We start from the raw sequence: 25,012 nt of genomic DNA on the forward strand, positions 1-25,012 counted from the left end.
CACACATGCACACATGCCCACACGCACACATGCACACATGCCCACACACACACATGCACACACGCACACATGCACACATGCCCACACACACACACCCACATGCTCACATGTACACACACACACATGCACACGCCCATGAAGCCAGAGGACAACTGTGGGAGCGGGCTCTCCCCTACTATCTGGATCTAGAGATAGAAATCACACTCAGGTCACATCTTTAGGCTTGGTGACAAGTGCCCTTAGGTTCTTTTACACTCCATTTTTGTTTTTAAAAACAAAGTCTTGGGCTGGAGAGATGGCTCAGCGGTTAAGAGCACTGGCTGCTCTTTCAGAGGTCCTGAGTTCAATTCCCAGCACCCACATGGTGGCTCACAACCATCTGTAATGAGATCCGGTGCCCTCTTCTGGTGTGTCTGAAGACAGCTACAGTGTGCTCACATACATAAAATAAATCTTTAAAAAAAAAACAAAAAAACAAAAAAACAAAGTCTCAATCTACCTCAGTCTGACTTCAAAACGTGTTGGTGATCCTCCTGTCTCAGCCTCTTAAGTGCTAACATTACGGGCATGAGTCACCATATCAGACCAATTTTAGAATATTTTAAAATTATTACTATCAAGGTATTGTTTGTGTGTATGCGTGCGTGCGTGCGTGTTTGTGTGTGTGTGTGATGTGTGCATGTGAGCAGGCTTGCCACAGCATGTGTGCAGAGGTCACAAGACAACTTCATGGCATGGTTTGCATTTCCATATTTACGTGGGTTTCAGGGTCTGAACCCGTCGTCAGGTTTGCATGGCAAGTGCCTCTACCCACTGAGCCATCTCACCAGCCTGAGGATTTTTTTTAAGGTTTACCTATTTTGAGTCTGAGTATTTTGTCTGTCTGTCTGTCTGTCTGTCTGTCTGTGTGCTGTGTATGTGCAGTACCCTTGGAGGCCCAGAGAGGGCATCAGAACCTCTCCAACTCCAGTTACAGACTATAGTGATCTACCATAGGGATGCTGGGAACTGAAACCAGGTCCTCCACAAAAGGACTCAGTGCTCCTAGCCACTGTCTCTCCAGTGACCCTTTGAGACAGGATCCCATAGAGCCAAGATTGGCTCAAACTCCCTATGTAGCCAAGGATAGCCCTGAACTCCTGATCCTCCTGCTTTCCCTTTCAAGTGTTTGGATTAAAACATGTACTACTGTATCTGGCCAAGAAATGAGTTTTTAAATCTAACCTGCAGTTTCTAGGTTTGAATGGGCTACACTCAGCATCGCCCTTGTTGGCAGAAGCACTAGGCAGGCACTGTACACTGCTACCACCCGACACACTCTCTGTTGTTTGTTTTCTTTGTGATACTATTTCCCTCTGCAGCTCAAAGCAATCTTCCTGTCTTAGCCTCTCGAGAGTCAGAATCACAGGTGTGAGCCACATTGCTCTGAAAAAAAAATCTTAAAATGTATGTAATTTTTATTCTGCAGGAGATTTAATCAATTGTCTTGTTCAGGCTAGGCAAGTACTATATTACTGAGCTACAAGCCTAGCCTAATTTTTGTTTTTCATTTTTAGCTAAGTTAATTACACTTATTTATTTATTTCATGTTAGGGAGCTCAGAGGACGATTGCCAGGCACCAGTTCTCCCTCCAGCACGAGGGCCAAGGCTTGGAGGCCTTTACCCAATGCAGCGCCCTCACTGGCCGACTTATTCTTATTCTACAGGGTATCTTATGTGGTCCAGGCTAGCCTCAAATGATTCTCCTTCCTGGGCTTCTTAAGGACCTGGGACTGAAGCCAGCTTCTGTCATCAAACCCACAAGACAACCACAAGTAGAAACTCTTAATCACTTTCTTACAGATAAGAAAACCAAAGTACAAGGTTGAATAAAACAACTTGCCAAAGGTCACAAACCCCACCCAGTAAGTATAGCAGGAACTCAAGCTCAACCAATCTCATCCAAATCTGTGCTCTTTTTCCTGTGTGTGTACTGTGTGTATGTGTACTGTGTGTGTGTGTGGGGGGAAGATGTGTGTGGAAAGCCAGGGATCAATGTCAGGTGGCTTCCTCAATTACTATTCGCCTTATTTTTTGAGACAGGGTCTCTCACTGACAAGAGGTCCAGGCATCCTCTATGTCCCAGGGCTAAGACATAGGCATATGCTGCCTCGCTGGGCACTGACTGGCTGAGCCATCCCTCTATTCCCCTCCACTCCCTAACGGCATATTCTTACTTCTCTACAGAATTACTTGTAGATGGCAACTACCTGGTAGGTCACAATTATATTCAAGTTCATAAACAGACTTCTGGAAGTAGCAGGCTTATAAAGATGTTTGATAAGAAAACAAGAGAAAGAGAAAGAAATGAGAGAGGGGGAGGGGGAGAAGGAGATGGAGAAAGAGGAAGAAGAGAAGGAAGAGGAGGAGAAAAAACTCATAGGGCAATGGGTTTAATCCCAGCACTCAGGAGAGAAGCAGGTGGATCTCTATGAGTTCAAGGCTACACAGAGAAACCTTGTCTCAAAAAACAAAACACAACAACAAAAGCTATTTGACAGGCAGGAGACAAGGCTCAGTGGTTAAGAACTGTGTACTGCTCTTTCAGAGAATCAAAGTTGAGTTCTCAGAACCCACATTGGGCAGCTAAGAACCATCTCCAGGGCCAGCTCCAAGGCGCCTGATGCCTTTGGCCTCTGAGGGCACCTGCACAGTGTGCACACTGTACTTAAGCACACACGCACACACATCACTTAAAATAATACAAATAAAAAAGAAAGAAAGAAAAGAAAATGCTGGCAGTGTAGACACAGAAGCAGTGCTGGCACTGACCCCAACAGGATCTCAACAGGGCCCCAGATGTTAAGGGCAAAAGATTCAAGGTAGAAGCCAATGAAAAGTCGTTGGAGGTGATTTAAATACCCACCCAGTGGTTAAATATTTATTTATAATGATAATTGTCCCAGGTAGCAACTGTTGACAAGTGAGTGTGGCTCTAATACCAAGTGACCAGGTTTTAAAGAGCAGGCTAATACAAGAAGTGAATTCATGGGCTTGGAAGAAAACCACACACAGCAACTGGACCAGTGTGAAGAACTTTACCTCAGCCAGCCTTGTCCGCAGTTGACCTGGTTGTTTCTTCGCAAACAATCTGATGACTTCAGGAGTTTTAAAGGCCTGACTGATAGCTGCCTGAATGGCCTGGAAACACAGGAATGCACAAGCTGACCACGACACCCCACACAATTAGATCTTCAGCATTTGACCGATGGCTGTCATTTAATAGCTTTTGGTTCTTGACATCGGTTTTCATTTGCCATTTCTCAGTGTGTTATTGGAGCCAAGCAGACACAAAATCAAGAAGCTGTTGAGTAAACACACCACTCTTTTTTCTTTTTTTCATTTAATTTTTTGTTTTGAGGTGTTGGGGAAAGAACCTAGTGTCCATGCTAGGCAAGGACACTACCACAGAACTACACCCTCAGCCTTCAAAGTATGCATTTTCTACCAGAAATATACCCACAAAACAAAAAGAAACCAGGAACCCACTCACACACCCCACACAGATTTATACACACACTCGTGCACACACACACACACTTGTGCGTATGTACACACACTCATGCACACACATGCACAGCAGGGAATTCCTCTTACCAGTTGCATCCCACTGAGTTCATCTACCAACGTCATGTTTCCTGACATAATCTTCTTCAGCGAATCGTTGAACTCACTCAGCTGCTCCAAAGTTTCCTTTTTAGTTTCTTCATATTCGTCAGCATCAAGCTCCTCCCTAAGGCACAGCTCACATCAGAATTCGGAAATGACAGAGGTTCCTAAACTGACAATCTTAGCAGTTGTTCTAGGGCCAGGCTGGCGGGAACACAATCGCTAGTGGCGCTCATGTCCACAGAGTTACACTTCTGGCACTTCCGCTGCCTTTCAGTGAGGTTGAACTCAGGACGAGAGAGCACTATCTCTCCTCGCCCAGTCAACTTTTACCGATATGAGTCACACTTCAAGCACACGGTGACTTCTCTTACACATTAATGGTATAACATAGAGCAGTACACAGAGCCAAACCTCAACTTGTCTATTCAACGTCAGAGAACTATAGTACAGCGCCACTAAGATTTTTATAGAGATTACACAAACTAAAGTGCCTGGCATCTACTTATAGCGAAACAGTTGCCATTGGCATCAGCCTCTTCAACGGTAGGAAGCACCCTGTGTACCTGCAAGCAACAGCCACACATCTGTCAGCTGAGTAAAAGGTTACTTTATTCTCCAACCAAGTCGCTCATTAAATATTTACCACAAGTAACAACGGCTACACTCGGTGAACTACCATTCATGGAGCGCTTACTCGGGCCAAGCATGGTTTTGTCTCCTTCGTTTTCACATCTGTAATGTCCTTGCAAGGCTATTAAAAACTGCCATTATTAGTTTGCATGTTTTCTTCTGCTTTATTGACACAGGGTCTCACAGAGCAGGCTGGCCTGGAACTCGCCATGGAGTCAGGCAGGACCGTGAGCTCCAACCCACATGCATCCACCGCCCATGTGCTGGGATTACAGGAGTGCAGCACCTCCGTTTCCCTCCCTCTCGTTCGATGCAGGGGACTGGGGTCAGAGCCTCTAGCTGTTAGGTACCACTCATCCACAGAGCCACACCCCCCAGCGCAATCATAGTATTTTTAGCCATTAGCTGGGAGTTCATACTAGGTAAAGCTGTTTAAAATACTAAAGACAGAGTAAGCGTTATTATTTCCAGGAGCTTAAGTGTTTTAAGTCTTCCCCACCTGAGGCTTTATGACTACAAACCTTGACAAATTTGCTTCTACAAACAAAATGCTGTAAAATACTACAGAAGAGACCAAAGTCACACACGGGCTTGCTTCCATGGAGCCCAACCTCTCTTCTTACCAACAGGCGTTTACGGAGTAAGAAATAAATGAAGTAAGTTATAAATTACCTGCATTCCTCCAGATCTTGTAACTGCTGCATCAGTCTATCCAACTGTTCTTCTAAATTCTGCTTTAGTTTGCTTGTCTCTGTCTTTCCTCTGGAAGCCATTTTAATCACTGTAAGAACAGTAAGCCCACATGAGTACACTGCATTTGGTTACTTGGGAAGACTCAACATATTGGTGCAATTCAAAATTAAGACAATCTAAAATTCTAGGGGGTGGGGGATAGCGCACGCCTTTAATCCCAGCACTCAAGAGTCAGAGGCAGTCGAATCTCTGAGTTGAAACCAGCCTGGTCTATAGAGAAAGTTCCAGATCACCCAGGGAGAAAAATCCTGTCTTGAAAAACCAAAAAAGAAAAAAGTAAATTATGAAAATATGAAATGAAGAGAATATATTATTTCTAGGATTACAGGTATGTGCCAACATGCTCAGATCTTTCTTTTTTCTAGAACAGGGGCTTGAACCCAGGACCTCATTCCTAAGCAAGCACTCTACCATTAAGATAAATCCCCTGCACAGTAAGTTAGTACTGTTTAACAGAAAAAGCTATCTATGTCTTCTTGGGGGAAATGTAAAGAACCAGAATGCTACAAATGCACTATCATCAGGCCACACTCTCAAGCTGCAATACAGTCTCAAAAAGCAAAGTTATTCTGAATAAATTTAAGGAAATATAAAGGCTTGTAAAAGAAACCAAAAAACAAAACCAAAAAAACAAATAAATAAATAAGAAACAAATCTTTAACCACACAGATTTAGGCCAGAAAGATTTAACTCACTCGCACCACTTAGTATTGAATAAAAGTGATGCATTTTCTTTGAGACTGCCGAAATGGCAATACAGTCATCTGGAGTGGAAGGTATTCATTCACACTCACCGGGCTTCTAGTATCCTGTACTGTGCACAGCGCTGATGGGTCTCAAATTGTACAGATCGCCAACTGTCGGAGCTCTGAGTGTCATCAATTTGAGGAAAGCGGAGTTGTTATAAAGTTTACAGGAGGCTCAAACTTCAAACCTACTAGGGGTGGAGTTTGCTAGAAAAAGGTAAACTGTTACAGTTTTATTTGCTATGTATGAACTTGGCCTACAGCTATCCAGATAACTTCCCTTTAAGCAAACTGTAATTGAAATACACTCTCCATTCCTAGGAAGACGCAGAGGAGAGGCCACTGAATCGCTGGACTGTGCCTCCTGTAGCTTTTGCTGAGGTTTCCTCTGGGTGAGGCCACAGCACTCAGGACACGGCTTGAGGAAAACTGTCAAACTCAGAAGCACGAAAAGGCAAGGGCAGAAAGCACACCTTCTCCGGGACGGAAGTGAGCAGCGCTCAGCCCAGGACCACCGGAACAAAAATAAGGAACAGCCGCACGCTCGGATCCAGCCTCCTCCCCGCGGACGAACTCGAGGCTCCGGTCTGCAAGTCCCGCCGAGGCCCGGTTCCAGCAGGCCCGGTGGTCACCTGAGGTAGCGGGGAGTCCTCCGCCTGCGAAACGCTTCTCGGTCCTCCCTGATCAGAAATAGGCCAACCTCCTTCTGCCCTCTCGTCCCCGGCCTGCCGCCCGCTAGCAGATCCTAGTGTTTGGAACCAGGGGCCCCGCCTACTTGACGCCCTGGCCGGGCGGACCGCTTGGAGCGAGCACTTCCGCTGGATCGCGCACTTCCGGCTGCGTGGGACCAATGAGAACGCAGCCACGGTGTTCCCTGTGCTGGCGTCCGGGCCGAGGTTGTCTCCTGGAGGACTAGGGCCGTTTGGCCTTCAAGGCCTGGTAAGCAACCCACCCGAGGTCCTAGGAGACTCGCCTTTGGGAGTGTTAGCCTGGCGTCCCGTATTTTGCCAAGCAAGGAAGAATGCACAATGGCTGGACCTTAAGAGTCCTTTGTAACGGTCCCTGGGGCCAGGTCTTCATAGTCAACTCTTGCCCTTTGGTTCTTGGAACCAAAAAGCTGATAAAACTTCCAGTGACCTTGGTACAGACCAGTTCACCCTTTGGAGTGGCATGGGGTCTTCCTCTCTAGAGATATTTTTCAGAGCAGACGCCCATGAACTTAGAGGGATGTGGGTGAGAGGCAATGAGGGAAAGCCGGCATCAAGAAGGACTTTCCCTCTGAGTCATTTCCAAATCTGGAAAAGAGCAAGTTCACACAGCTTTTGAGAACTAGGAAAATAGCTTCTGAATGGATTGTAAAATGTTACCAGGGAACTGAGTGGAGATGGGGCTATGCCAGCCTTTTGGTAACCAGATCATGAGTCTCAAATGTCAGATATTGAACTACACTGTCGGATTCTGGGTTTGCTTAATTGTGATTATTCCTATTCTCTGGTTCTTCCCTCTTGGGATTAGAAAGTATGAAACTTATTTTGTATTTTACAGGAACTCATGATTAAAAGACTTGGACTTTTAAAGAGACTCATAACTTTAAAAGCCTTGAAATTTTGAAAGACTGAGGATTTTGAAAGTTGTTCTATGCTTTGTATTATAATGTTAACAGGAGACTTTAGAGACAAGAAATTGAAAGGTAATAGCTTACAGTGATGCCTTTGTTTGTGAAGTTGAAAGTGGGGGTAGAAGTTCATAGTTACCTGCTGTCATAACCTAGAGTCATCTGAAAGGAAAACGTTGATTGAAGAATTGTCCAGATTGGATTGGTCTGTGGGCATGTCTGTGGGAGACTGTCCTGTAAATTGTTAGAGGAGGGCTTGGCCCACCTGGTAACGTTATTCCCTGGCCAGTAGTCCTGGCCTGTATAAGAAAGCCAGCTTCCTGGGTGCTGGGTATTGGCACTAAAGAGGCAGATTCAGGATGATATCTGTGAGTTCAGGGCCAGCCTGGTCTACAGAGTGAGTTCAAACCAGGAGGCAACATTTCTCAGTGTGTCTGCTTCAAGTTTCTCCTAGAGCTCGTGTTCCAGTTTCCTCAGTGATGGACTGACCCGGAAGTATAAGGCAAAAGAACCTTTCCTCCCCAAGTTGCTTTTGGTCAGAGTGTTTTGTCCCAGCAGCAGAGGGAGGCTCAGACACTGGCTATGTGTTCTACAAAATAATTGGCTGTAATGACATGAAAGATTGTTGTAATCCATAAAGAGATTCTCTTTATCCAAAAATTCCCACCATGTAAAGAATGAATAAATGGATCTTGTTGAAGTCTAAGTTCTGCACCACTGTTTCCATGTGAGCTTCCCTTTGCTGAGATGAGCAATCTCTTTGGACAATATCCACTTCTGCAGCTGTCATCGGCTCAGATACTAACGTCCCTGGTTTATAGGAACGGAGCTTTATAGGAAGTCAATGCGACAGTCTTGAGGGTATTGTGTAGACGCTCACTCCTCCTTTGGATGGATGTTTTTAATGACGATGCTGTGGTATCAGTTATCCAGTCATTTCCTGCTTCTTCCGCGATCACTAAGCATCTTTCTCCTCTGGTGACTGGTCTTGGCATGAGTCCTGCGTGGCCGTGGTGTTCAGCTGACATTTCATGTAGAAATGGCAGCCAGGAGCTCGTCTTGTGAGATACTTGACAGTACGTGGAGGTGCTGCCTGGGGCGTCAGTCAGCCCAGGCATGTAAATGAGGCAGGAGACCAGCAGGATTCACAGGCTAGCTTCAGACTGTTGGCTTAGCATGTGGCCTTGGGCAGGTCACTTTGGACAGCCAGATGAGCCCCATGCCAGAGAAAAGCACTGCAGGACAGAGCACAGCGTCTAATAAGGTGGATCAGAACTCAAGCGAGAAGGATGCTTTTAAAAACTTATTTCTTCAAAAGTTCATACACAAGAGGACCATATATAAATGTTTGTTGATCATGTTCCCGGCAATACTGCCTTATCCTCCTGCCCTGCGTCAGAACCTTTCTTCCCAACACATCCCATCAGACTTCCATGACTTGTTTTGTTTGTTTTTTTTTGTGGTCCAGAGGCTTTAATTGATGTTGCCTGCATAAGTGTGTGTGTGTGTGTTGGGGGGGGGGTGAGCAAGAGCACCTTACTAGTACCTACAACCCATGAGAAATCAGACTCCCTCTCCAGCAACCGTTAACTGCCAATAGCAAACACCTTGGGGAGGGAGGGGCGAGGCCTTATGAACCCCTCCTCTACTCACGATGACGGGATGTTGAGAGGCCCAGTCCTCTGAAGATCTGATGCAGCTAACTATTGCTGCTGTGAAAGATCTAACTTTGAGACAGGGTCTCTCTATTACATAGTCCCTAGAACTCATTAGGTAGACCAGGCTAGCCTCCAACTCACAGAAAACCACTTGTCTCTATCTCTATCTCCTGAGTGTAGCATGTCATGTTTCTCAGGTGGGCCAGGAACAGAATGAGGTCCTGGTCCTCCTCCTGCTACCTCCTCTGGAGTGTCTGTGATTACCAGCCTGTGTGCCACCCCACCTGGGCATAGGCAGTGCTGATGGCTGAACCCAGGACCTCAGCTGTGCTGGGCTAGCTCTCTTCCCCGCTGAGCTGCATCCCAGGAAGCTTCTTTAGATCCCTTCCAACACCTCCCTTTCCTCTGTTTAACACTCCGTCTCTGAGTGTTCTGCAAGAAGAGGAGCTAGGGCTCCTTCCATAACCTGAGGCCATGCAGTGTCTTCCCTTGAGGGGTCTGCAAGCATCTGACCTGGATAGGGGCTTGGGAAGTGTGTTTACTCACCCGTGGATACCAGGCTGCCCACTGACAGCAGCACAGATAAGTAGTAAAGTTCAGGGGTGGTTTTCTCCTGTATGAGAAACAAAAACACTATCAGAAATGTCTTTGTCACTTAGCTAGTGGGGTCTGGCTTGAGTTTGGTTTGTGTTGTTTCAACCAGGGTCTCACTGTGCTGCTCTGACTGGAACTCACTATGTAGACCAGGTTGGATTCAAACTCACAGAGGCCCGCCTGCCTCTGCCTCCCAAGTGCTGGAATTAAAGGGGTATACTATGCTTAGCTTTATATGGGTTTTGATACAGTGTTTCTCTGTAGCCTAAGCTGACCCAGACCTGGCAGTCCTGCTGCCTCTGCTTCTCGAGTTCCACAGTCACAGGCACGTGTGCTACATACTCTGGTAGCATTTATTGTCTTTTACTATTTATTAGAATGTTTTAGGACCAGTGAGATGGCTCAGAGGACAAAGGAGCTTGCTACCAAACCTGATGACCTGCATCCAGTACTGGTAGAAGGAGGGCATCTACTCCATAGACTTGTCCTCTGACCTGCACATGCTTGCCGCAGCGTATGTCTTCCAAATACACATCACGCACACACAGAAAAGTGATACACCTTCAAAATTTTTTAAAAGATAAAATTCAGGCTGGAGAGATGGCTCCACTGACTGCTCTTCCAGAGGTCCTGAGTTCAATTCCCAGCAACCACATGGTGGCTCACAATCATCTGTAATAGGATCTGATGCCCTCTTCTGGTGTGTCTGAAGACAGCTACAGTGTGCTCACATACATAAAATAAATAAATATTTCTTTTTAAATATATATATATATATATATATATATATATATATACATACATGCATATATATGTATGTGTATATATATATTATAATATATATATTTTTTTAAATCTCAGGACAAGTGCTGTGGCCTATGCCTTTCAGCCCAACACTCTGGAGGCAGAGGCAGGAAGATCTCTGAGTTCTAAGCCAGCCAAGGCTACATAGAGAGACCCTGTCTCAAAAAAAGACAAGCAATGACAACAAGAAAACCACCGTCACTATCAACAACAAACAAAAATCTCATGGGCAGTTTTTTTTTTTTTTAGAAGCGGGCTGGTGTGGAACCCAGGGTCTACATCCGTGACAAGCTCATTCTCCACTGCAGTGAGCTGTTTGTATGCTTGTGTGTGCATAGTCATGTGTGTATGAGGGTGTACATGTATGCACGTGTGTTCTTATATGTAGAAGCAGGAGGAGAAGCGGGCATCATCCTCAGGAATGCAATCTGTCGCTTCCTTTGAGATGGGGATCTCAACCTGTTAGACTAGGCTGGCCCTTGAACCCTGGAATATGCCTGTCTCTCCCCAACATCCCCCCCCCCAACAGTGGAATTACAAGTGTGTTTGCCATACCCAGCTTTTCCGTGTGTGCTTTGAGGGTCAAATTCAGATCCTCTCACGTGAGGCAAACACTTTACCCTCAGAGCTCTCCCTCCAGCCCCTAGAAAGGTTTGACTTTTAGAACTGTGGTGCATCTGATGAGAAATTTTATGTTTTCAACATAAGCAGATAATAAATATTAAAAAGAAATAGTAGCCAGGTGGTGGCAGAAGCCTTTTAATCCCTGCACTGGGGAGGCAGAGGCAGGTGGAACTCTGAGTTCAAGGCCAGCCTGGTCTATAGAATAAATTTCAGGACAGCCAGGACTACACAAAGAAACCTTGTCTCAACCCCCCCACCCCACCCTCCCAAAAAAAGAAAAAAAAGAGAGAAGTAACAGTTCTGTGTTAGTAACCAAGCATTCAGAGTGAGATGCTAAGACAGGGACCGCTGAAACTGCTCACTGGGTAAAAATGTTTGCTGCTGAGCCTGATAACCTGAATATGATCCTCAGAGCCCACACAAAAGGTGAGAGAAGAGACCCAACACAGTTGTCCTCTGACCCCCATTCAGATATTGTGGCACACATGCAATGGCACACATAGACAAATTAATGTACAAAAAAAAAAAAGCATACGCAATCTGATGCCAGGAGTGTTAACAGCCCAGAGCAGACTCCTTCACCAAACGACACCACGCCAAATACCGCCAGTGTTGTCCTCAGAGCCAGCTGGGCTGGTTCCATCTGAGTGAGCAGCACAAAGAGCCCTGCAAGGAGGCACCGTGGCTGTCAGTCTCGATTGCCTCACACACGCTCCTTTTTGCTGTTTTGCTTTCCTGTCTTGGAACAGGCTCTTACTACATAGCCCAGGCTAGCCTCAAGCTCACAGTCTTCTTGCCTCCCTCTTCTGAGTGCTGGGATTACAGGTGTGCCTTACTGTGCCTGGCCTCAGAAACATCAGCCCTTGTTCAACATGATTTATTGTTATATTTATTAAGAAGACAGAGACGTCACTCAGGAGGTAAGGGCAGGTGGGTCTCTTGAGTTCGAGGCCAGCCTGATCTACAAAGCGAGTTCCAGGAAGGCCAGGACTACACAGGTCTGGAAGAAGAGAGAGAGAGAGAAAGAGAAAGAGAGAAAGAGAGAGAGAGAGAGAGAGAGAGAGAGAGAGAGAGAGAGAGAGAGAGTGCTGTATGTGGGGACATAAGGACACAAGCACCGCAGCCAGTGGCAGGACACCAGACTGCTGTGTGGAGTCTGTTCTCCTTCCTCCTGTCACTTGGGTCCCTGGAATGGAGCGCAGGTTGCCAGGCTTTCCCAGCAAGCACCTTTACCTGCTGAGCCAGCAAGCTGGCCCAACTCTGTATATTGAATGAGTTACGAAATCAGAACCTTTATTATAACTAAATAGAATGTTATAATTCAGGCATGGTGGGCCGTGCATGTCATCCCAGCACTGAGGGCCAAGAGGCAGGATGATTACCATGACTTTGGGGATAGTTAGGATACGCAGCAAGTTCAAGGCCATCCAGTCAGGAGAGTGAAGCCTTATCTTAAAAGACTAACACCCTAGGCAGGCAGTGTGGGGCACGCCTTTAGTTCCAGCACTTGGGAGCGCTTGTCTCAAGTGCCAAGCCTGGTCTATGGTACAGGACAGCCAGAGCTACACAGAGAAACCCTGTCTCTAAAAACAAAAAACCAGACACCCCACCTCCACCCCCATAAATTAGGGGAAGGAAGGAGGAAAATACAATTTGTTTTAGTAGATTTGGCCTCAGGTTTCACATTCTAGTTATGGGATAACTATAAGGGTTTCCCAGGAAATTTTAAAGATTCTCTTCATTTAAGTTTTTCTTTTCTTTTTTAATGATGTTGATGGTGAAACCCAGACATCATACACACTAGGTAAGTGCTCTACCATGGAGCTGCAACCCAGCCCACGTCAGGGTTTTCAGTGTGACATTTCTCTTGTGTGAACTCATACAAAGCAGAAAACCTTCTCTTAGCCACTTTTATCCCTACAGTGTGTATCAAATAATAACCACCTACTGCGTGCTTTAACACTTAGTTAGCTGTTATACACTTACTTACCAAGTGTGAACAGGGTGAAGACCATGTTACCAACCAGGTTGGCCAGGAGAGGCTGACTGCAGTACCGGGAGGATCTGGGCCTGAAAAGCAATCCACAGGCTGATGGTCTTCATCCACCACTCACCACAGACTTCTCCAAGGCGTAGGCACACCAGGAGCTCCCTCATGCTCTATCTTGGCTCCTGGCTGCCTGACAGTGAGCATGGTTAGTCAAATCTGGGCAATAATGCTTGCTTAGTTTGTAATCCTAGTTTGATGGTTTTGGTAAAAAATACTTTGTAGAAATTCTGACTGCTGAGAGTAAAGAACTGTGCTGTACCGCGCACAGGCCTGCGGTAGACCTGCACTGTGAGTTTAGCACCAGCTCTGGCCTTCTCCTTTTATCCCTACATGAATGGCTTTTCAGTTTTCAGATTTATGTAGAACCTCCACATTTTTTAAGATTGAGGCTCTTCTTTTCGGCAAGCAGATTGCCTTTGCTTCGCTTGCTCAATGGAAAGCTTTTCTAGCTTTCAGACCAAGCTCGCCCTGAAACTGGAGTCGCACATCAGTTCAGAATCCGGTTGATCGAGTGTGCCTGCCTTGCCCTCGGCCCTACAGACATTAGCTCACACTAGGCCCTTGGGACTGGACCCTAGGGGATCCATCAGTTGAGTTATTGGTGGTGCCCTCACTGTCTTCCGTTTAACGGCCTCTTACACTGGAAGTAAATATTTGTTAAAACTTAAACTGAATCTGCCCGATTCTCTGCAATCTTTACTGCACTGAGATTTCCAAGTATGCGAAGGGGCGGACACAACTGCCATCAGTAGCAGGAACAGAAACAATGGGGCAGGCAGCAGTTAAGCGTGTAACAGGAATCCCAGGGAGCATGCACACCAGTCCCACAGGTAAGGCCTGCCTGGGCTGAGACTTACCGCAGCAGCACGTAGAACTGGAGGATCAGGACGCTGATCCCAAACAGCAACACTGTCACCTGGCTGCACGGGCACAGGGAGGGACACCTTTAGGACTTCAAGGAAGCAAATTCAAATTCTGTCTTAAACGAAGCAAAAGTGGATTGCTAGCTCACTGCTTTCCAGTGAAACGGCACCTGTCAACACCTCAGTAAAAAGCTAGTGGCTGCCATCACTCAGCCCCCGCCTTGTACCAGGTGCCGCTGATAGCAGTCGGGAGGCAGTCTGCAGAACCTTTGCTGTGATTCGGTTAACGTTATGAAACAGCACATAAATACAGTGAGAAGTATTAGCTCAACGTAAGAATAAATAGAAAAAAAACCCAAAACTACAGAAGTTAATGTTTGCAGTTAGATAAACGTATGACTATCTGACATTACCTTACTTAGTGGTCAAAAGCTCTAAAAGATGAAGTCTTACTATGTGCCTCAGGTTTCCCTTGAACTCTTGGGCTAAAGCAATCTTTCTGCCTCTGCTTGCCAGACACTGGGACTAGAGGCACCAGGCCTGGGGTCCAGAAAGGTTTGAGTTGTTCAAGGACAGACAGCATGTAGATATCCTAGGATCCGAGGCCACTTCCCACCCTTGTCCCCAGGCAGTCTGAACCACACAGAGTGTGAACCGAGTTAGCCTGCCTATCACGGCCTGCAGACCAAACAGGAGTCACTGCAAACATTTTCTAAATTCTTCTACATGTTGTTTCAATGACCTATAAGTAAGACCTTCATCATAAAATACTAGTCCACACCCCAGGCCATGTCCACCTCAGTTGTTTTATTAGTAGGGCTTAGGGCTGAAAGACTGTACGATGTTCATAGAAAACAATTACTGTACTTTCAGATGAGGTACCAAAAGAATAGACACCTTCAGAATCTACACTGTTTAAAACACCTGAAGCATCGTCAGAACAAGATATAGAAAGCTACCAGTTCAAAAGAAATAGCGACGGTTGTGAGAGGTGGTCTGGCCGGACGTGTCATTTGACAGTGGGCCAATGTGGCCCTAGCCTGGGCGTCTGGAGATGGGAAAGAATAGCAGAGTCACAATGCTCTTCAGACAGTTGTAGTCATGAGTAAATGTTTGTATCACAGTGTCTTAAAAGATGGGTGATTTAAAAGTAAATTTCAGTTAAACTTAGTCAGACTGCCCCAGGAAGCAACGAACTTTTTGACATCACACGCTGGGGAGGGACACTTACAGCCTGAGCCTGTGCGACCTCGGCAGCCAGCAGTGCAGGTGATAGGCTGTATGGACCAAACAAAAGTGAATCATGGTGGCACTTACAGCCTGAGCTGATGCAGCCAGCAGTGCCGGTGACAGGCTGTGTGGACCCACCACAAGGGAATCATGGTGACACTGGTCTGGTAGCAGCGGCGTTCAGAACAGTTCTGCCTGAGGTTCCACGCCCATCCATCACCTCCATGTTGGGACAGGCCACGATGTAGGAGCCTCACTGTAACTTAACTCTGTTGCTTGGAGGGTGGAGAGCCTAGCTGAGATGGCTGGATATCTGAGACAGGTGACCGGTGTGACAAAGGACAAAGACTGCCTCCTGTACACCAAGATCAGCTTCCACCAGCCTCCTCGTTCCCCAGGGATAGAAGGGAACCCGAGCTCCCCAGAGCACAGGGTGGGGCCGGGAGCACTTTGTCCTCTCTCTGTTTCCAGATCCCAGGCAGTCTTTGGACTCCCTCCACACCTTCCATCCTTCTACTCTGCCCTCCCTTGGGGCACAGCGTCTAGAACCTGTCTTGGGTGTACCTGGGACTGGCATGAAGGACCTTCCAACAAGTCCTGGAGAGCTTGCTCAGAAGTCGGCTGGTACCTGTTTCCCTGTAGACTACAGTTTTGTGGACATACTGCCTTTTTTAGAGACAGGGTCTCCTATAGCCCAGGCTGGTCTTGAACTTACGTTCCTTCTGTTTCTCCCGGCTCTGCAACAGGCACTTGTGTGTGAAGTGGATAGAGGTCAGGTTGGAAGGGACAGGGCTAGCAAACCACGGTTTTGTAATGAGAAAGGAGAAGTGGGACCTTGAAACCCTTGCTGCTTAACTCCTCCTTCTCTTCTTTTGGGGTGGAGGGGAGCACTACTGGGGATTGGACACAGGGTATCCAACACCGAGTGTGAGGCAAGCATTCCACTGAGCTCTAGTCCCAACCCCTAACTCAGTTAACATCCACTGAGCATCAAGGACTAGTCTCAGTATCTGTCCTCAGTTAGCAGCTGTCTTTTGTTGTTTTGTTTTTATTGGTTGGTTGGCGTGTGTGTGTGTGTGTGTGTGTGTGTGTGTGTGTGTGTGTGTGGTGTGTGTGTGTGTGTGCATGTGGAAGCCTGTGATCAACAGCTGGTGTCATCCTCAATAGCTGTCCGCCTTATTCTTTGACATGGGCTCTCACACAGAATTTTGAGCTTGCTGATTGAACTAGACTGGCTAGCTCTGCTTCCCCAGGGCTGGGATTCCAGACTCTGATGTGTTCCCAACTCTGATGTATGTGCATGCGCAACAGTAGGAGTAGGGGTGTGTGTGCGTGCAAGCAGAAGCCTGAGATTGGTGTCAGGTCTTCCTTAACCCCTCCCCACCTTGTTCTAAGACAAGGTCTCTCAGTGAACCTGGAGATTGTTGATTTGGAGAGACTGGCTAGCCAGAGGTCCCTTGATATCCTCCTGTCTCTGCCTGCCCTGCCCAGTCCTTGGATTACAGACCTGTGCCTATTTTGCCTGACTTGTTTATGTAGGTGCCAGAGATGAAATTCAGGACCTCGTGATTGCGTGATTGACAAGCACTTATTGTTTGAGACCTGTTGTTTTGGGAGGTTTGGGAAGATTTTTTGATATGAGATCTTGGTCATTTGTCCAGGCTCCTCTCAGGTCCCTGCCTCCCCCCCTCCCCCCACCCCCAGGCAGCTAGAACTCCAAGACCGTTTGAGGGCCAGGCACGCTCAGATCCATTTCCACTGCCTGCCATAGTTTCTTCTGTTGTTTCTTCAAGAGCTATATGAATTACTGTTTGTTTGTTTGTTTGTTTTGCTGTGCAGGGAATTGAACACCTCATGTATTAGGCAAGTGTCCTATCACTTGGCTATATCCCCAGCTCTGTGAATTACTTTATTAAAATTCCATCACAAAAGCCAAGTGACATCCATCAGTAAATATTCATTTCTGCTTAAGATGGAGAACAACCCGTGGGGTTTGCTGAACTTCATCAAGTGCGTCTGTTCTCTCCTGGGCTTGCTGTGGGAAAGAGGATCTTGCCTGTGGCTTGGCTGGCCTCTGATGGCCAGTCGCATATCAGAGAAGCCAGTTGTCTTCTCAGCTGCGGTGCCGCTGTCATCCCAGAGCAGTCTAGCATGGAGGCGGCAGCAGAAGATAGGACATCTCTGTTTAGTTTAGGTGTTGTCTGAGTGTTTCCTCCAAGTCTGTGTGCCGAAAGCTTGGTTTCCAGCATGGCTGTGCCGGGACGGTGTCCTTAAAGGAGAGGTGCCGAGTGGGAATCAGAAGGTCATGAGAGTGAGTTCATTTTCAGGAGAGCAGTTTTTTGTTGTTGTTGTTTTCGTTTGTGGTTTTGGTTTTCGAGGCAGAGTTTCTCTGTTTAGCTGTTCCTAGCTGTCCTGGAATTCACTCAGTGGACCAGGCTGGCCTTGATCTCAAAGAGATCCACCTGCCTCTGCCTCCCAAGTAGTATTAAAGGTGCACACCTTATTTTAAAGTTAGGCAACATTAGAAACTTGGCCCTTTCTTAACAGGACTGGTTCACTTTCTCTACCCTATTATGATGTACCCAGTGTGCCACGTTCTTCAGCCAGTGGAATCTCTTTTCTTGAAAATGTACCCAGCCTTAGCCACTCATGGTGGCATACATATAATCCCAGCACTTGGAATGTGAAGGCAAGAAAATCGGGAGTTCAAAAGTTAGCCTAGGCTATGTAGCCAGTTTAAGGCCAACCTGTGCTATGAGAACTTGTCTCTATCTCCTGTGTCTCTCTCTCTCAAGTTCTGGAGTTAGAGACTTGCTATCCTCTCTCATATCTTTGTTGTTTGTTTGTTTTCAAGACAGGGTTTCTCTGTGTAGTCCTGGCTGTCCTGGAACTACTCTCTAGACTGGGCTGGCTTCAAACTACTCAGAAGTCCACCTGCCTCTGCCTCTCAAGTGCTGGGATAAAGGCGTGTGCCACCACCGCCTGGCTCTTGAGTGTGTTATTATATGTTAGTATAACAACAGAAAATATCTCTATGATAGACTCTAGGTGCAAGGCTCAAAGCTAACATGTTATTTTTTCTGCCATATTCTTTTGGACAAATCTAATCATAGGAAGAGAGAGGTGTATCCCGTTTCTTTAGGGGAGGAACTTGTGAAAATAAAGGGCAGAGCATGAAGCCCATCTTGCAGTTCGTCTCAATCAGTGAAGCCAAGTATTTGCCCACCTGTCTACAGGGAGAGCCCGGTGACATCGAGAGATCTGTAAATGAACGTGTGTCCTTTCTCCTTTGCAGACAACATCAGTGTCAGAGGATTGCATTTAGGTCAACAACCCCATCTTCTCCCCATGGACACATCCAAGAAGACAGAAGTGGTTCTCCTGGCCTGTGGCTCTTTTAACCCAATCACCAACATGCACCTCCGGCTGTTTGAGCTGGCCAAGGACTATATGAATGCTACAGGTAGGAGCAACGACCCAGCTAGTTTAAAGGCCGTCATGTAAATGCCTGATCCCAGACACAAGCACGTGGCCCTGCTTCCAGGTGCAGGGACTTAGCCCGGAAAGCTTAATGGGGCCAGCGAGGTGGCTCAGCGGGTACAAGTGCTTGTTGCAGAAGACTGTAGCAGGCAGGTGTGAACAAGGCCAGGTGTGATGGTGCACTCCCAGCACATGGAAGTCTGAGGCAGGTGGATCTCTAGGAGTGTCAGACCAGCCTGGTCTATATAGCAAGTTCCAGGACAGCCATGATGACACAACAAGACCTTGTATGAGGAAAAAAATAAAAATAAAGAAGGAGGAAGAAGAGGGAGAGGAGGAGGAGGAAGAGGAAGAAGAGGAGGAGGAAGAGGAGGAAGAGGAGGAGGAGGAGGAGGAGGAGGAGGAGGAGGAGGAGGAGGAAGAGGAGAAGAAAAAGGGAAACACATAAGAAGGACCAGGGCTGGGCAGAGGCTCAGTGAGTGTCAAGCACCTGGAGGAGGCGAGCCGCATTCCTGCGGCTGCCCGAGGTGAACAATGCAGGCTGACTCAGGCTTTCACAAGGGATGGCAACACCCACCAGAGTTTTGAGCATAAGCCATGTAGGGAACGTGGAGTTAGTGTGTAGGGGTGGAGGGCTTTAGTTGGAGAACATGAAGTTCTGAGAGTGGAAAGGGGGAAGGTTGTGTAGCAGCCTGCATGAGCTCCACACTACAGAACTAAAACTGGTGTAATATTACAGTTTCCTTTCTAATTTAAAAAAAAAAAAATTATGGGGCTGGAGAGATGGCTCAGCGGTTAAGAGCACTGACTGCTCTTCCAGAGGTCCTGAGTTCAATTCCCAGCAACCACATGGTGGCTCACAACCATCTGTAATGGGGTCTGGTGCCCTCTTCTGGGGTGTCTGTAGACAATGACAGTGTATTCACATACATAAAATAAATCTTTTTTAAAATTTATTTATTTATTTACTTACTTACTTGTAAGACACAGTATTGTTGAGATGGTCAGAGGACAATTTGGAGACATCCATTCTCCGTTTACCATGTGTGTCCTGGGGCTTGAACTCTGGTCATCAGGCTTAACTGCACTCTCCTCTACCCATTATGCCCTCTTGCTAGCCCTTTACCACAGTTTCAATTGCCTATTAAAGGGGGGAGGAGTTGCATTGTAACCATAAAATAATATTGATATTTCCTGTTCATAAAGTCTGATTTGTTATGCCTTAATGTCAAACATCACTCTTTATTCAGGAAAATACAGAGTTATCAAAGGCATCATCTCACCGGTCGGTGATGCATACAAGAAGAAAGGACTCATCCCTGCCCACCACCGAATCATCATGGCAGAACTTGCCACCAAGAACTCAAACTGGGTGGAAGTGGACACGTGGGAAAGTCTTCAGAAGGAGTGGGTGGAGACTGTGAAGGTGCTCAGGTAACCGGGGTACAGTCCATAGCACTGGTCCTGGGGAAGGGGTGGGAAGGGGGAAGGGGCGTTCCTGCTGCCATGGTTTCAGTTCTGCATCTGACTATGCAGGAGTGTGAGGTTGTCACCTGCGCTGGAGAAGCCACACTGAGCTGTGGCTAGGAGCTACATCCTCATCAGCAGGCCAAGAGAGACCCAGGGCTTAACATGGGCTTTTGAAACCTCAAAGCCTGCCCCCAGTGACACATTGGCTCCTACAAGGCCACACCTTCTAAACCCTTCTAATCCTTTCAAATGATGCCTCTTCCTGGTGACTAGGCATTTAAATATATGTGCCTTACAGGACCATTCTTATTCAAACACCACACCAAGGTCCCAAAGCTCCAAGACAGATCAGGGCCCCTAAGCCCTTGTGTCTTTCAGCATGGGATGAGATATGTTTGTTCCTCAGACATATCCCTGTCAGAGATTAAGGGAAGCTGGCCTGGCTGTTCTGCCTGGAGGGAAAAAGACAGTGTTGCTGGAGGATATTGCAGTCATCAGTCTTCCTAGATGTGGAAGAAGGGAAGAGATGCTTAAAGGGAGTGGTACCCCTAAAAGACAGTGATCATTTAAAAGGGCCAGGCCCCACAGCCCAGAAAGACTCCCTGCAGCCGTCTCTGGGGCAGGGTTCAGAAGCAGTCTGATATGTGCTGTGACAGTTGTCAGTTTGTGACACCTGGCTCTTCTGTTCTCTTTGTCATTCCACTATGTTAAATTAGATCAGATGATGTAAAAATTCCTGCCAGCCTACCCCCCAAATTTATAAATGTCTGAACATTTCTTTGTTCTTGGGATTTGCTCAGGGATCCTGAAGAGGCTGCTCTGCCCCTGCACCCCCTCAGAGTAGTGCTCACTCCCTCTCCCTCTCTCTGTCCCTGTCCCTCTCCCCCTCTCTCTCCCCTTCCTCCTCCCTCTCCCTCTCCCTCTCTCTCTCTCCTTCTCCCTCTCCCTCTCCCTCTCCCTCTCCCTCTCCCTCTCCTTCTCCCTCTCCCTCTCCTCCTCCCTCTCCCTCTCCTTCTCCCTCTCTCTCTCCTTCTCCCTCTCCCTCTCCTTCTCCCTCTCCCTCTCCCTCTCCCTCTCTCTTTCATTCTCTCTACTTCTCATTCTTTTTTAAAATCTTGTTTTAAAGATGTATTTATTTTATGTATGTGATTACACTGTCGCTGTCCTCAGACACACCAGAAGAGGGCATCGGATCCCATTACAGATGGCTGTGAGCTCACCATTAAAGAACTTCCTCTCCAGGTTTTAAGAGAAGCTGCTGCTTCCCTCTAAGACCCCATTGTGTTTAGCTCTCTGTGTGTTTACTGTTTCTGTCTAATACTCCCCCTCCCCCTCATGAGCCATATCTTTAGCTCTCTGTATATTTACTATCTAATGCTCCCCCTCCCCGTCATGAACTGTATCTTCTGAGGGGCTTATGTCTTTTATTCTGGACCTCCCACTGCTGTCTGATTTGTTTGTTTTGAATGACTGCCTTATCATACTTAATAAGGATGAGTGTCAGACAGAACTTGCCTAGAGTCTGACCTTGTGTGGTGCTTGCAGGACAGCATAGGCTACCCAGACCTCTGTGCTCAGACCTTTGAGACCAGTCCAGTGAAGGAAGTACTGTCTAATAATCTAGAGTGAACTAAAGGACCTTGTTAAAAACCTTTGTCTAATGTCTGCTTTTTAGACTCTCAGGGGTCAGAGTAGGACACTCTTGGGACATTTTGTGTGCAGCATGTTAGAGACCAGAAGCATGGGGTGGCCCTTGCACAGCCAGAACAGGACCTGACCCACTCCCACTGCCCTTTGCGGCTGTTGGCATCAGCTGACATTGCTGGCGCTTGAGCTGCGGGTTATGAAGGCTCGTGCAGTGACTGGCTTCTGTCTCACACGACTCTCCCAGAGAGTTTTATCTGCAGACTCTCAGCCACACTGGACATTTACACAAGGGCCTCTGGCTAGTGTTTAGGGTAGGACAGGGCATTGAGCCAGAAGATGGCAGCTACCTGTGACATACCAGGGCTCCCTTTTCAGGGTTAACAGGAAAAGCAATCTCCCTGCTGATGGTAAAATGTTCTCCCATGGGAGGCCATCATCTTGTTTCAGTCCCAGTCTTCCCCCTGCCCTCAGGAATGTTTCTCATGCACATTCAGTTTGGCTGTTGAGGGGGGAAGGGGTTAAGGGTGTGCAGGGCCAACCACTGGGTCTTTAGTCCACATTCCTTGGGTAGCTTTGCACTGATGTAAGGCAGTGAGCCTTTGCTGCCAGCCCCATTCCTGCAGGGATGCTCTCCTTGAAGGCCTCAGACACTTGTCCCTTCCAGTCCCTCTCCTTGCCATGTGCTTCAAGGGTGTAGGCTCTGTACCTGACTGTTGGATAAAAATCCCGGCTCTGTGGCACTGCAGGCAGTTTAATCTGCTCCTCTCTCAGTGGGCTGACAAACACAGTCAGACACTGACGGTGGCACCTGTCCACTCCATCGGGTGTGGGACACTTCCAGTGTTGGGGACTCTGCTAACCGGTGGACCCGAGGCCTCAAGTCCCATCTTCCCCCATGGTGAGGACAGCACTTCTCCCATGAGAAGCTGAGAGGAGTGTGTAAGACAGCTGGGTAAGGGAGTAAGTAGTTAACTCCTAATGTAACACACACACACATGCACACGTGTGTGCGCACACACACACAGTACTTCAGAGAGCACTCTGACATTAAGGAGTATGCTTTTGGGTTGTCATTTTGTAGACACCATCAAGAGAATCTGGCAGCTGGCAGCTGCAGTCACCCACAAAGCTCACCCGCACTGGAAAGGCCTGGGCGGAAGAGGAAGTGGATTGATCAAAAGCAAGATTCCAGCCCACAGAAGCCCCAGGAGGCCAAACCAGCAGGTTTGTGATGTTCTACCAGGATCCACAAATTGCTCAGATTCCACAGTAGAGACCCCATTGGTGTTTTTATTTCTTATTCTATACTCGCTGGGTCCCCGATGATGTTAGGAAGGAAGGCAGGGCTCTGGGGTAAACGACAGCAGATCTACTTTTCCCTCACATGGGCACAGTCACTTTAATACGGGTGATTATTAAGAAAACAAACCCTGACACTGTGCTTGGTTCTTCCCCCGAGGTGTGCCCAGGGTGACACTGCTGTGCGGGGCAGATTTACTGGAGTCCTTCAGCGTGCCCAACTTGTGGAAGACGGAGGACATCACACAAATCGTGTCCAACTTTGGGCTCATCTGTGTCACTCGGGCTGGCAGTGACGCTCAGAAATTCATCTACGAGTCTGATGTGCTGTGGAAACATCAGAGCAACATCCACCTAGTGAATGAGTGGATCACCAATGACATATCGTCCACCAAGATCCGGAGGGCGCTCAGAAGGGGCCAGAGCATCCGCTACTTGGTACCAGACCTTGTCCAAGAGTACATTGAGGAGCATGACCTGTACAACTCGGAGAGTGAAGACAGGAATGCTGGGGTCGTCCTGGCTCCTCTGCAGAGGAACACCGCGGAGGCCAAGCACAACCACCCCACGCCGTGACACTGTGCACGGCATCAGACGCTCTTCTGGAGACTCAAAACAATTTGGTGTTAGTAGCTCAGGGAAGGACTTGCCGTCCTGTTTCATAAACTGAAATTCAAAGGTTTGATTTAAAAACCAGCAAGGAGTTAAGATCAGTGACCGAGACGAGTGTTTTAAACAAGACCATTAAAAAAAAAAGAATGTACCTCACCGTAAAAATAACACTTTAGTGAAATGTTAATGATGCTAACTCTAAATACATTTCTTCAAGAAAGGACCCCATGCTCTACCACGCAGGAGAAGCAAATGTGAAAAGCAAGTTTATTCAGAAGCCACGCTTTAGGGGCCGGAGGGACAGTTCCGAGGTTAAGAGCACAGGCTGCCCTTCCGGAGTACCCAGAGTTAGCTCTCTGTACCCGCAGCTCACAACTGTCTGCAACTCTAGTGTCAGGGGAGCTGATGCCTTCTCTGTACTCTGTGGGCTCTTGGTATACATGTGGTTCATAGGCATACATACAGGCAAAAGACACATGCATGCACTCGCACACACACACAAAGAAAAAGGAAGAACAGCCTCACTTTAACCAGGCTCAGTGATGCCCACCTGTAGCACCAGGAGCTGAGGTAGGAGAATCACTTTGAACCCAGGAGTCTGAGATGACCCTAGACAACATGGACCCTTTCTAAAAAACAAAAAAACCCTAGAATCCTAGCTTTAATTATAAAGAGAACTGAGATGTTGTTCATGCTTGGTGCCAGCCATCTTTATCCAGAATACACAAAGGAAGGAATTCTTTAAAACCTGACCTTGGCTGGGCATGTGGCTCAGTTGGTAGAGCATTGGCCTAGCATGCCTGAGGCCCTGGGTTAGATCACCAGAAGCACATAAACTGGCCATGGCAGTGCACACTGTAATCCAGGTCTTTGGAAGATGGACGCAGAAGGATCCAAAGCTCAAGGTTATCCTTGACAATCCTCAGGTTTGAGGCCATCAAGGGATGCTCGGTGAAGACCCCGTGTCTAAGTTAAACAATAAATGAATGATCCTGTAAAATGCACCAATGATGGCTACTCTCTGTTGCTTTTAAGGCAAAATCCCTATCGTCGGTTTTACCAATTGAAGACTCAGGAACCAGATGCTGGGGTGAAAGCCTGCTAGCTCAGAGAGGCAGAGAAAGCACCCAGCTGACCTCAACTGACTATGTCCGAGAAGGAAAGAGCCAGGTCTCCTCCACACTGTCTTAAAACCCTTCAGACTGAATGTCCCTCATGTCTACTTCCTTTTCCTCTCCATCCATCCTCCTGACTTCCTCTCACTTTTCCTCTCCATCCATCCTCC

At 47.3% G+C, this 25,012-nt stretch overlaps 3 protein-coding genes across 3 annotated transcripts in view; 1 reads left to right on the forward strand and 2 right to left on the reverse strand.

Moving 5' to 3' along the window:
- The window catches only part of Lzic (leucine zipper and CTNNBIP1 domain containing), a 13,097-nt gene extending 6,518 nt beyond the window's left edge, over positions 1–6,579 (reverse strand). Inside the window, exons 1-5 of the mRNA XM_028757908.1 lie at positions 6,255–6,579; positions 5,830–5,903; positions 4,955–5,063; positions 3,638–3,773; positions 3,083–3,181 (exon numbers count right to left, since the gene is read on the reverse strand). Of these exons, the coding sequence (XP_028613741.1) occupies positions 3,083–3,181; positions 3,638–3,773; positions 4,955–5,055 (336 nt within the window). The 5' untranslated portion in view covers positions 5,056–5,063; positions 5,830–5,903; positions 6,255–6,579. The remainder of the gene's footprint in view (positions 1–3,082; positions 3,182–3,637; positions 3,774–4,954; positions 5,064–5,829; positions 5,904–6,254) is intronic.
- Positions 6,580–6,622: 43 nt separating this feature from the next.
- Positions 6,623–24,735, forward strand: Nmnat1 (nicotinamide nucleotide adenylyltransferase 1). Its single transcript, XM_028757907.1, has 5 exons — positions 6,623–6,720; positions 18,515–18,682; positions 19,950–20,133; positions 22,898–23,040; positions 23,276–24,735. The coding sequence occupies exons 2-5, from the start codon at positions 18,568–18,570 to the stop codon at positions 23,689–23,691; spliced, it is 858 nt and encodes a 285-aa protein (XP_028613740.1). The 5' UTR covers positions 6,623–6,720; positions 18,515–18,567; the 3' UTR covers positions 23,692–24,735.
- On the reverse strand, positions 8,555–15,294 carry LOC114612846. The gene is made up of 6 exons (XM_028757909.1): positions 15,224–15,294; positions 13,984–14,046; positions 13,067–13,146; positions 11,612–11,742; positions 9,601–9,667; positions 8,555–8,631 (listed from the first exon to the last, which is right to left on the reverse strand). The coding sequence occupies exons 1-6, from the start codon at positions 15,292–15,294 to the stop codon at positions 8,555–8,557; spliced, it is 489 nt and encodes a 162-aa protein (XP_028613742.1).
- Positions 24,736–25,012: the final 277 nt, after the last annotated feature.

Source organism: Grammomys surdaster, unplaced genomic scaffold (genome assembly GCF_004785775.1).
Source record: "Grammomys surdaster isolate TR1022 unplaced genomic scaffold, NIH_TR_1.0 126185, whole genome shotgun sequence".
Classification (NCBI taxonomy): Eukaryota; Metazoa; Chordata; class Mammalia; order Rodentia; family Muridae; genus Grammomys; species Grammomys surdaster.